At 46.4% G+C, this 12,711-nt stretch overlaps 1 protein-coding gene across 1 annotated transcript in view; it reads right to left on the bottom strand.

The window, feature by feature from the left end:
- Positions 1-503: 503 nt before the first annotated feature.
- The window catches only part of TMEM64 (transmembrane protein 64), a 56,600-nt gene continuing 44,392 nt past the window's right edge, over positions 504-12,711 (bottom strand). Inside the window, exons 2-3 of the mRNA XM_075316268.1 lie at positions 5,413-5,568; positions 504-1,239 (exon numbers count right to left, since the gene is read on the bottom strand). Coding sequence (XP_075172383.1) covers positions 1,054-1,239; positions 5,413-5,568 — 342 coding nt within the window. The 3' untranslated portion in view covers positions 504-1,053. The remainder of the gene's footprint in view (positions 1,240-5,412; positions 5,569-12,711) is intronic.

Raw genomic sequence — 12,711 nt, 5'->3', positions numbered from 1 at the left:
AAAAACAGCTTTTATTATACTCACTTAGGAGGCGATCGGGTACGATGGGCGTTGCTGGTCTCCAGTGTGGTGCCTCCTCTCTTCCGTCCATCGCCTTCCTCCTTCCCAACTCCGTGTAGACGGCGCGGCCTACGTCATCCACACTGTGTCCTCTATTGAGTTTCTGCACATGCACACTTTGATCAGTCCTGCTGAGAGCAGCGCAAAGTATTGTAGTGCACAGACATGGGAAAAGGTCAAAGACCGCGCGCGCATGCGCACTACAATACTTTGATCATCTCTCAGCAGACCAGAGAGAAGTGCGCATGCGCAGGAGAACAATGTAGGCCTCATAGGAAGCGCCATCCACATGGAGTTGGGAAGGAGGATGACAATGCAAGGAAGAGAGAAGGCGCCGGACCTGAGACGCGCCGATCGGAGCAGACCACCCTGTAGGAGAGCATACCAAAAGCTGTTTTTTTATGTTCTACACATTGGCCTGGGCTCTTATATACAGCATGTTAGAATGCTGTATATAAGATCACTGGTGGTGGCCGCAGCTTATAAGCTCCAAATCTGGTGACAGGTTCCATTTAATATGAACTGGAACAATATAAAATAGTGTTTCGGAGAAGCCCCTTCCCTTTAATTGGTTTAGGTCTTATAGATACAGATTTCTGTATCTTTTTTCTACGACTTTACCTGTATTTTAGGTGCGATGATGCTTTAACAATACTAAAAATGCAAAACAAAACGTGAAATCACAAACATAATTTAGCATTTTATACAAGTTTTCTTCATTTCGTATGAAATAGCCGTGAGCATTAATAAATAAATATGCCATGACAATTGTTCTTAAGAGCTGTGCAGGAAAAGTGCATTGCATATGCCATGGCACACACAAGATGTGAAGGTCAAAGGACGCTGCCAACATGGAGATCCTGGTGGGCGTCCGGCAACGGAAACCGCTTAAGGTTCATTAGGAAACTTCTGGCGAAGTCCAAGTCTTCCATCTATAAATGGAAAGTCACTGGAATCTTGGCAATAATGAAGGCTACACGACGTCAGCGGGAATCATACAATGTTGATCCCACCCATAGATAACAAGGTTCTTTTGCTGCAGAAAACAGAGCTGCCGCCATTGAGCTGCCCGCCCTTCAGAGACGACTTCAGCTCCATTTCACAAGCCATGATCGCTGCATTCAGTTCAACTTGGGCCCGGTGCACCACATAAAACATAAGAGCTATGCTTATTACAATCTGTGGATGAAGGGAAGAAAAAAAAACAAAATTGTCAACAAACTGCATAAATCAATAGCAAAAGCAAATTAAGAAATGTTATATGTCTTATTAGAGAAGTATGCTTCTTTCTCCATTTATGAGCCACTTCTCCCTCCACTTCCTAAATTCCTCATGCACTCTGAAATACAGCTAAAATCCTTAGTGTTTAAAGGGACCCTGTCACCAGATTTGGGGCGTATAAGCTGCAGCCACCACCAGTGGGCTCTTATATACAGCATGTTAGAATACTGTATATAAGAGCCCAGGCCGCTGTGTAGAACGTAAAAATCACTTTATAATACTCACCTAAATGGTCAGTACGGTGCAGACTGGTCAGATAGGGGTCTCCGTTCTCCGGTACCGGCGCCTCCTCTTTCGGCCATCTTTGTCCTCCTTCTGAAGCCTGGGTGAATGACGCGTCCTACGTCATGCACACAGGCGGGCATTGGGGTCCTACGCAGGCGCACTTTGATCTGCCCTGAGTAGGGCAGATCAAAGTGTTGTAGTGCGCATGAGCAGGACCTCAATGCCCGCTCGTCTGCATGACGTAGCACACATCACGCACCCATCTGACCATTCTGCACCGCTGCTTAGGTGAGCATTATAAAGTGATTTTTACGTTCTACACAGCGGCCTGGGCTCTTATATACAGTATTCTGGAATGCTGTATATAAGAGCCCACTGGTGGTGGCTGCAGCTTATAGGACCCAAACTGGTGACAGGTTCCGTTTAACACAAAACTGTTGGCAGCTCAGTGAGGTATCAGAGTACAGCTGCACTGAGAAAAGGGACTTCTCAAAAATAAGACCTGGGCTAGGTCAGGTTTTCTGCTTTATTTACTTCATCAGGATGATCCTTTTCCTTTTTGCTCAGTGTAAGGCCAGTTTCACACGTCAGTGAAAAACACAGACGTTCTTCACTGACGTGTAAAACACGCACATGTCCCTCCGTGTTCCGTGATTCACGGCACACGTGGGTTGTCAATGTGTAATCCGTGATTGCATATGGACATTAGTCACCTGCCTTCACTGCTGCTGTCCATGGTGCTGATCTCTTCGGCTCTGCAGCGTCCGCCCACCACTCTCTGCAGCTACTTCCTGGTCGGGTTTTCCTGCTCTCATGAATATTCATGAGCCAGGCAGAAGCTGCAGAGAGCAGAGGCTGCACAGCGAATCGCAGGCAAGGTAAGTTGAAAATATTTAATATTTAACATGTCTGTGATTTTCTGGTACGTGTTTCACTGAACACACACGGATCACACCATAGTGTGGTCCGTGGGTCATCAGTGATGCCAGACAAAAACTGACATGTCTCCGTGCAGAATCACGGCCATGGGTGCACGCTGCACGGAGACACGTTCAGTGAAAAATCACTGATGTGTGAGCAGACCCATTGATTATAATGTGTCTGCGTATGTCAGTGATTCTGGTACGTTTTAAAAAAAGCACAAACGTACCAGAATCACTGACGTGTGAAACGGGCCTTAGCCACATGTATTTGCAGATCATTAGTGCACGTCTCATATCTGTAGGACACATCTGCATTAGTGCACATTATCAGGGACACTGAAATAATGATACTTTAATCTAGCAGAAAGTTGAATTCCCAGTTGATCCAGAGAAGACAGAATCGGTTATAAGTGACATCTGCCTTCACCTTTTTAACATACTTCAGCACTTTAGGTAATAGAAACATCATCAATCGCACTGCTTCTTTAGGGTCTTCCTATAAATGCTCCAGTTACAGTGAAAAACTGCACAGTAAGTAAAGGTTACCTGCTGACTGCTAATTTTAAAGCATTATTCCAGCGTTTTTGGTTTTTTTTTAGTTCACCCCTGTACTGGTAACACTAATGTATGTTACCTGCCTGTAGTAAAATGTTCACCAGTTGCCATCTCATGCCAGTTGAAACTAGCTAGATGTTTGTTGGGTGGACCAGAAGTCATTTATCAATGAAAAAGGTACCGTATTTTTCGGACTATAAGACGCACTCTGGTTTTAGAGGAGGAAAATAGGAAAATAAAAATTTAAGCAAAAAGTGTGGTCATGACACACTGTTATGGGGCAAGGATCTGCTGCTGACACTGTTATGGGGGTAATGTTCCCAAATTCTCTACTAAGGTACCCCATCCTAGTAATGATCCTCCTGCCTAGTATATGATCCCCATCCTTGTATATACTGTATGTCCCTCATCCTGGTATAGCCCCATCCTGCTAAATACCCCCATCCTGCTATATGGCCTGCATCCTGTGGCACACAAAAAAAAAAACAAAAAAAACCAAACGTTTATACTCACCTTTCCTCGCTCAAGCAGCATCGCTTGTCCTCCAGTCAGTGCCAGCAGCAGCACCGCTGACCTGTGTGGAGCCGGTCACCGTTCCATGCAGCATCGCGATGTCCTCCTGTGTGCAAGCCCGCTGATTGTGTGTAGAGCTGTGCGTACAGGGATGACGGCATCTCTGTGCTCAGCGCTCTCTACACAGATTAGCGGGCTGGCAGACAGGAGGATATCGCAATGCTGCAGGGAACGGTGAGTATACCATAGTTATTCACTGCTCCCCCCCGCGCGCGGAAGATGATGTGCGGGGGCAGTGAATACAGCCACACATGATCACTCCAGGCTGTAGTTGCCAGGGGTGATCACGCGAGCCGGCCATCCCGCCAACATCCCGCCCACCTGTCAGCGCCGGCTTCAGCGCTGAGAGATGATGGGCGGGAGGATGCATGCAGATGAAATGAGCGGGCCCACGTGGTCACGGCAGGCACTGCTACAGCCTGCGCATACCACTAATGACCCGCTCCACCGCAGCACCCTCATTCCCTGCAGCCATGCCCTACATTCAGACAATAAGGCACACCCCCCCACTTTCCCCCAACATTTGTGAGGAAAAAAAAGTGCGTCTTATAGTCCGACAAATACGGTATATATAGGCAAGAATGAGGTTCTCAGACTTCGGGTACGGTTCCACTTGCGTTTTGCACAGACGAGTGCAATCCGATAAAACAAAAAATATACACATATTTGGTATCGCTGTGCTCAGAAATGCCTGATCAAAATATAAAATCAATTAATCTGATCGGTAAATGGTGAAGCGAGAAAAAAAATCCAAGCGCCAAAATTACATTTTTTGATTGCCGCAAATTTTTTTTTTGCAAAATGCAATTCTAGGTGATCAAAAAGTAGCAGCTGCACAAAAATGGTACACTTAAAAACGTCAGCTCGAGACACAAAAAATAAGCCATAACAAAGCTCCAGATCCCAAAAAATGAGAACACTACGGGTTTCAGAAAATGGCGCAAAAAGTGTGCCACTTTTTTTGGACAAACTCGTTTTTAACCCCTTAGATAAAAGCAAACCTGTAAATGTTTGGTATCTACGAACTCGTACCGACCTGAGGCATCAAGCTGACACATCAGTTTTGCCATATAGGGACCACCATGAATAAAATATCCCAAAAACTATCATGCAATTGCACTTTTTTTTGCAATTTTATCCGCAGTTGGAATTTTTTTGCTGTTTTCCAGTACACTATATGGTAAAACCCATGGTTTAATTTAAAAGTGCAACTCGTCATGCAAAAAAATAAGCCCTCATATGGCAAGATTGATGGAAAAATAAAAAAAAGTTACAGTTCTCTGAAGAAGGGGAGCAAGAAAACAAAACAAAACAAAAACAAAACAAAAAAAACCCAGAAAATTGCCAGGGGGTGAGGCGGTTAAAGGGAGCTTGTGAACCCAGACTGCAAATATAAGTTCTTTGTGGGAGACATAATCCCACCAATGTTCCAATTACTTCCTTCGTCCTGCAGAAAAGGAATTTTACTCATATATGCTAATTAGTGTGCTTGTACACCCTTGGTGTAGCCAAGAGGGTCAGTGGAGCGCTCTAACCACTGATTTTGCATGTTCCCACCTCTCTCAGTGGTGACTTAAAGCATTGGCTTGATTGGAATAAGTAACTATTAGAGAACTCTCAGGCAAGTCAGCGCTATCAGTCAGTAGTGAGGGAGGCAGGAACATGCAAAAAAAAAAGTGGGGGAATGGTGCTTAGTGTTTTTAAAAAAAATCAAGAAATTTTGTAAGAAAATTTATCAACTCCATAAACCGACAGATCATAAATGTTTGTGCTCCACGTAAAGAAGGAACGTTACCTGTAGGCTGAATATAAAGTATCCACTAACGCTTTGTTCCGCGATCACATCCTCCATCGTGCGCAACGTCGTTCCCAAGTAAGAATTCAACAGCTGGGTTGGGAACAGGCCGACGGAAGAGGCCGCAAGGTAGTTAGGTAATGAGAGATCTGTGATCTACAGAAGAAAAAAAAAGTTATTAAAAATCTGAAAAAAAAACAAAAACATACAAAGTTGCAACTCATTTTAGTTCTTAGACATTATTTAAGGGGTTTTCCATGATCTGAATACAATGATTTATTACAGATATGTCAACAATGTCAGATGTCGGTGGTAGGCGTCTGACTACTGGATGCTTCAAGGAGCTGATGAGCGACGCAGCCTCCCCCGTCTGCTTAGTATCGGCAGTGCAGGGTGTTACAGCATTTTCTCGGGGTCCATCAGTCAAGAACAGCGGTCAGTGTTACCCATAGCAACCGGTCAGATCAGTTCTTTCATTGTCAGGCCTGAAATGGAACAGTCTATTGGCTGGTTACCAATGGCAACATGGATACTTCCACGCAGGGGCGTAGCTAGAGTTTGATGGGCCCCGATGCAAAGTTCAGATCTGGGCCCCCCTCAACATACACCGACACTTGGGGTATGGGATAATGACACTGACACTCGGGGTACAGGATAATGATGCTGACACTTGGCTCTTACCCACAAGCACCCAGGTTTCCCATGATCTGAATTCCCTCTATCAGCACCCAGCTTTCCTATGTTCTGATATCCATCTTGTCCTCGGCACACTGCTTCCCCATGCTCTGCTATACATCTTTCCCTCAGCACCCAGCTTTCCCATATCAGAGCATGGGAAAGCTGGGTGCTGAGAAATGATGTATAGCAGAGCATGGGAAAGCTGGGTGCTGAGAAATGATGTATAGCAGAGCATGGGAAAGCTGGGTGCTGAGAAATGATGTATAGCAGAGCATGGGAAAGCTGGGTGCTGAGAAATGATGTATAGCAGAGCATGGGAAAGCTGGGTGCTGAGAGAAGATGTATAGCAGAGCATGGGAAAGCTGGGTGCTGAGAAATGATGTATAGCAGAGCATGGGAAAGCTGTGTGCTGAGAGATGTACAGCAGAGCATAGGAAAACTGGGTGCTGAGGGAAAGAGCCTTTTTCCCTCAGCACAAAACGTTCCCATCCCCTGCTTGTATCTTTGTCCCACCTTGTATATAGATCTCCAAATACAATAATGGCCCCTACATAGCCTTCCAAATAGTATAAAGGGTCCCACATAACCCTTCATATATTAGAATACACTTCCATAGTCCTCTATGTATTATAATGCAACCCCATAATCCTCCATGTATAAAGTAGCCCTCCAATTATTATAATGAATTTCTCATAGTTCTCCATATATTATAATTCACCCCATAGTTCTCCATATATTATACTGCACCACATAGTCCCCAATGTTTTATAATGCACCCCCATAGTCCATGTATAAGGTAGCCTCCATATATAATAATGCAGCCAGCTTCTCCAGGCCTCCATGTATAATAATGCAGCCAGCCTCTCCAGGCCTCCATGTATAATAATGCAGCCAGCCTCTCCAGGCCTCCATGTATAACAATGCACCCAGCCTCCTCAGGCCTCCATGTATAATGTAGCAGCCAGCTTCTCCAGGCCTCCATGTATAACAATGCACCCAGCCTGCTCAGGCCTCCATGTATAATATAGCAACCAGCCTCTCCAGGCCTCCATGTATAACAATGCACCCAGCCTCCTCAGGCCTCCATGTATAATGCAGTATCTCCAGGCCTCCATGTATAATGCAGTATCTCCAGGCCTCCATGTATAATACAGCCTCCCCAGACCTCCATGTATAAAGCAACCTCCTCAGACCTCCATGTATAAAGCAGCCTCTCCAGGCCTCTATATATAATGCAGCCTCCTCAGAACTGCCTTCCCAAGCCTCTGGCCACCGTTTACTCACTGATTTGTATTAAAAAAAACCCAAAACAAGTCTTCACCTTCTCTCTTCCTTCCACCGCTGCTGTCCTCACCGCTCTCCTCGATCCCCAGCCGCTGCTCTGTCCTCACCACTTTCCTCTTCCACCGCTGCTCGTTCTCCCGGTGCTACAGTGCGGTCGGCGTCCTCCCGTCCTGCACTCTGTGAACTCAGCACAGCAGTCGCGCGGGAGTGACGTCACCGCACAGGGGGAGAATGGTGATGCATAGCGCGGCACCGGCCACGTTATGCTTCATCATTACTGTGTGCGGTGACGGGGGAGACGCCGCAGCCGCTGACACCAGGCAGGGGGCCCCGATGCCGCCGGTGACACCAGGCTTGGGGCCCGGTGTTGGCGGCGGCAGCGGGTCAAATAGCGGCCGCGTGGTCTGCGGCAGATCAGCGCAGCTCCTCTTACACTGACAGGAGCTGGCTGCTGATCTGCCTGGCGGCCGCCGGGCCCCTAACCTCCCGGGCCCGATCGCGACCGCTGCGACCGCGGTAGTTACGCCACTGCTTCCACGGTGCAGAAGTGCCACAACCAATCTCTAATGACAGGAAATGTGACCAGTTGTAGGACATCCACATATCTCGCATTTATCCCCTATAGAGTATTTAGATGAAAACTGACTGGAATATCCCATTTTGAGGCTTTTATAAAAGTGCAAGGACCTGTAACATTAGCACATAGGACATTTCCTGATGGTGGTTACAAGTATAATGTAGCCACGGCACTTCTGGAGGTGGGTGCACAAATAGGATTCCATCCCACAATTCCATAGGGATACATTTGGCACCTAAGGAAGGCGAAATAATTTATTGAACTGCGTCTTAAAAAGGACCAGTTACTCGCCATAAATCTGTATTATTTTACTTGCTGTAATTTATACTCTTCTCCTGAATCTGTCTTTTTTTCTTTTTGTTTCTGCATCTTTCCATTCCTTCTTCTCAGTGTATAAATCTACTCTTTGTAGCCAAAGAGGTGTGGTCCTCAAGATTTCGAAAATGGATAATAGTTGAAGACCAAACGCAATTTGCCCAAAGGGCAACTAGAGGTACCCTAACTAAAGATGAATAGCAATGTTCAGATCGGTATTGCCCTACTCTGCCTATAAAAAGCTAATAGCCTCCCCAACATGTTTCACCATGTCTGGCTTCATCAGGGGGGAACAAACTGCAACCCCTCTTAAAGGTTCTGATGATGATGTCAGCCAAAGGGCATCCAATCAGATACCCTTTGATTTGCTGGTGATTGGATGCCCTTTGGCTGACATCATCATCAGAACCTTTAAGAGGGGTTGCAGTTTGTTTGCTAGCTCATTAGAGCCTCAGCCCCCTGGTGAAGCCAGACAATGCAGGAGTGCATGCTGTAAAATGCTAGGATATCGCTCTCACACTGAAGACCCAAGACACTGCTGAGCTTACTGTAGTATCTACCTTGGGTGGTCCCTGTAGCAGGAAAGGAAATGCGGCACATAGCCCAAGACCCTCCTACACCAGCAAAAATTTCTCAAATAAGCACTGATTCACGCAGGCCATTGAATGATGTCACCAGGGTATGTGCTGCTGACAATATCCTATAGGGCTACACTGAAATCACCACTGCATTGGATGTGTTTTTCGCTATGGTGTCCCGTTGCGATCTGCGATATATTGCATACTGAGATATAACATTGCAAATGTTTTACAATTAGTTGAATTCCTGTCGCTGGTTGCGAGCGACACTTGCCATAAAATTCAATGCCAAGACACACGACTTGTATGCAACATGACTTTTATTTACAGAACAATCAGAGCTCCAAAATAGCCACACGACTGCAAGCCCCAGACAAGCTGCACACGATTGTAGCCAGTGCCACGTCCCTGTGTAGCCCCAGCAGTACGAGGACAGAATGATTATATTAATGATCTAGCCCAGGGCCGTAGTCCATCCGCACACTGTTAATGGAAGAAATCTGATCATTCGTTAAAAGAAGTTTCCAGAAAAGCAAGCAAGATATAAAAACAGCTTATAGTCCTGCATGCATAAACCCCATCAATATTAAAAATACACGGCTCAGTCCCAATTTTATTTGCACATGTGTCACGGGTTGTGAATGGATAATAGGGGACTGGGGCTCATAGACTAGCCCTCAGGATAGAGAGGCCCTAGCTGACCCGGGTCCTAGAGATACGTCTGATGGTGAAAATGTCTGGGCCACCTTCCTTGCCCTGCTCCTGGTAGAACCCTGTTCTAATACTCTATCTTTCACCCCGTGTAAACACCAAAAGTGATAGACAAACACAGGTAACCAAAACTGTATCACATAGCACGCTCGTTCAGAGTAATAAGATAATAAGTGATTAGGAAGAAAACTAAAGCAGGGAGGAAATAACCAAACGACCGGAGGTAATCCACAGTACATCAAGCAACACGCAGTAGATTACCAGACTGGAAACCAACAGCACATGGACCAATTTAGCAGAAAGCTATAGACTGCACAGGAAGAAAAATTCCGCCTTCTTAAGGCCGCTTTACACGCGGCGATTTATCGTGCGATCGCACCCGCCCCCATCGTTTGTGCGGCACGAGCAATTTGTTGCCAGTGTCGCACAAAGTCGGTAACCCCTGTCACACGCACTTACCTCCTGAACGACCTCGCTGTGGGCAGTGAACATCCTCTTCCTGAAGGGGGAGGGACATTCGGCAGCACAGCGACGTCGCTAAGTGGCCAGCCAATAGAAGCGGAGGGGCGGAGATGAGTGGGACGTAACATCCCGCCCACCTCCTTCCTTCCGCATTGCTGGCGGGACGCAGGTAAGCTGTGTTTATCGTTCCAGGGATGTCACACGGAGTGACATGTGCTGCCTCGGGAACAATGAACCGGAGCACAGAAGGACGTTCGATTTTTTGAAAATGAGCAACGTGTCAACGAGCAACGATAAGGTGAGTATTTTTGCTCGTTCACAGTCGCTCGTAGCTGTCACACGCTACGATATATCAAACGATGCCGGATGTGCGTCACTAACGACGTGACCCCGACGACATATCGTTTGATATATCGATGCGTGTAACAGGCCCTTTAAAAAGGCAGAGAATACCTGTGATGGGTCTCTCTTAACATGTGATCCAAAAGGTAACCAGCAGGCTAGCAGAAGTTAACTCCTGCAAGTCCAATCAGTAATAATGAGCACACAGCTGGTCAACACCAGAGCCTGCCTGTGCAACTCAGAAGCACCAGAGAAAGTATAGTGAGGAGTCTCAGAGTCTGTGGTCTGAACAGCGTCTGATGCCGCCATGATACTTGGTGAGTTTAGAGCAAAACACCATGTGACAATATAATTGAGAACGCCCTTTTACTCTTCATTGTAATAAATTATGTAACCAAACAAATGTAATACACATGTTAAAAAAAAAAAAAGTTTTTCCTATGACAATACATATTTTTGTGGTTTTTAGCATAACCCACTTTTGCAGCGTGCGGTCCTAGCCTCACCCTGCGAGCAGCCCCGTGGTGATGACTTTGGGATTCTCCAGTAATGAGATGCTGGCTCTGCTCTTTGTATGTGCAGCGAGATAATCCAGCAGTCTGCAGCAGAAGACACTGCGAAATTTAATTAAAGTAAAGCAAACACGCTGCCAGGAATCTACATGGCGCTGCTGGTAACCACGGAATTGAAATTAGAAAAAAAACGCACAGTAAACAACCCTTATGACCAACATTTGATTTGTGTTATTTTGGGAGTCAGAAAATGAAAAAATTATATTGTGAAAAGGAAAATCTCTTTACTGAATGTTAGGTATCGGCCCATACTGAATATTTTAAGTTTCCCTGCGCCTCTACCTGCACTAATATTGCTAAAACAAAGGGCTAATTCAGACATCCGTGACACAAAGTCCAAGTATAGACTGCGGTGTTGGGTCTCCTGATGTAAACCCAGCAGCTTGATAGGCATTTACATGCTATTCAGGTCAGGAGACCTATGGTCCGTCCGGACATCACTATAAGATCACAATAAAAGGACTTTATGTATAGGAAGCCAAAGATGGCCGAGCGCTGAACTCAAGATTTAGCAGTCCCAAAAACAAATGTCAAAGTCATGTTTTCAAGATCGGTGTAGGTCCGAGGAAAAGGATCTCCTAAGGCCGGAGTCACATTAGCGTCTGGCATGTGATGTGAGAGCATCAGATGTGATATCCTAATGACCCCCGATTCAGGCTCTGCTGCGAGCGTGAGCCGAGTGTCTTGCAATCAGGTCCCAGCTGTGAAGCTGAGGGCGGGTGCTGCGGAGGAGAGGGAGGGGTTAATCCCCCATCTCCTCCACTGTCAGCCTGTGCGTAACTCACTGCACTGGTGTAACATCAGAGTGGGGTCCGATGTTTCTCTCACACCCATTCACTTGAATGGGTACGAGGGATACGGCTCTAGCAGAAAATCACAGCATGCCGCCGCTTTTCTCTCATCCAGAATCTGGATATGAGAAAAGCTGACCAACTGCTCGCCCTCATTCACTAACATGGGTCAGAGTGCAATGCAGTATTTTCTCGCATTGCACTCGTCCGTTTTTCACGCTCGTGTGAGCGTGCCCTAAGGATCAGAACGTAATAAACTATCCAGTGGAGAATTGGGACAATTAACCCTAGAACGCGCAAGCAATTCAATCTACCATAGAAAACAAATGACCTAGCAGGCCTGCGAGGCCCCAGCTATGCGTTCTAGGGTTAAAGTCAGCCAAACCGGAGACCATGTGTATCGGAGCCTCCCAACTCTTCAGATGTTCCGAAAAGGAAGGATTCGGCAGGTAAATTACAATGTCTGATCACTTTGCTTCTCTGACATTTCTGGCAATGGATTAAAGCCCCCATACATATTAGACTAATGTCGGCTGTATCCACTGATATCATCGGGTTTCGGAAAACAGACTAACATAATTGGCGCCTGCCAATTGTCGAAAGATGTCTGATGCAAATGTCCAATTTTGGACTGCTTATTGCATTGTTCTCTTAGGGATAAGCTGCTGGCCAATATGTCATTCAGCACCTTTCTCACGGAGAACAGAGGAGCCCTCAACCGAGCAAGAGCTCCAATGTATGGGAGAATCGGCTGAGATTGACTGTCAACTAGTGATGAGCGGGCACTACCATGCTCGGGTGCTCGGTACTCATAACTAGTGATGAGCGGGCACTACCATGCTCGGGTGCTCGGTACTCGTAACTAGTGATGAGCGGGCACTACCATGCTCGGGTGCTCGGTACTCATAACTAGTGATGAGCGGGCACTACCATGCTCGGGTGCTCGGTACTCGTAACTAGTGATGAGCGGGCACTACCATGCTCGGGTG

The sequence above is a fragment of the Anomaloglossus baeobatrachus genome, chromosome 6 (genome assembly GCF_048569485.1).
Source record: "Anomaloglossus baeobatrachus isolate aAnoBae1 chromosome 6, aAnoBae1.hap1, whole genome shotgun sequence".
In the NCBI taxonomy this organism is placed as follows: Eukaryota; Metazoa; Chordata; class Amphibia; order Anura; family Aromobatidae; genus Anomaloglossus; species Anomaloglossus baeobatrachus.
The sequence above is the reverse complement of the archived record's forward strand: the minus strand, read 5'-3'. Positions and strand labels throughout refer to the sequence as shown.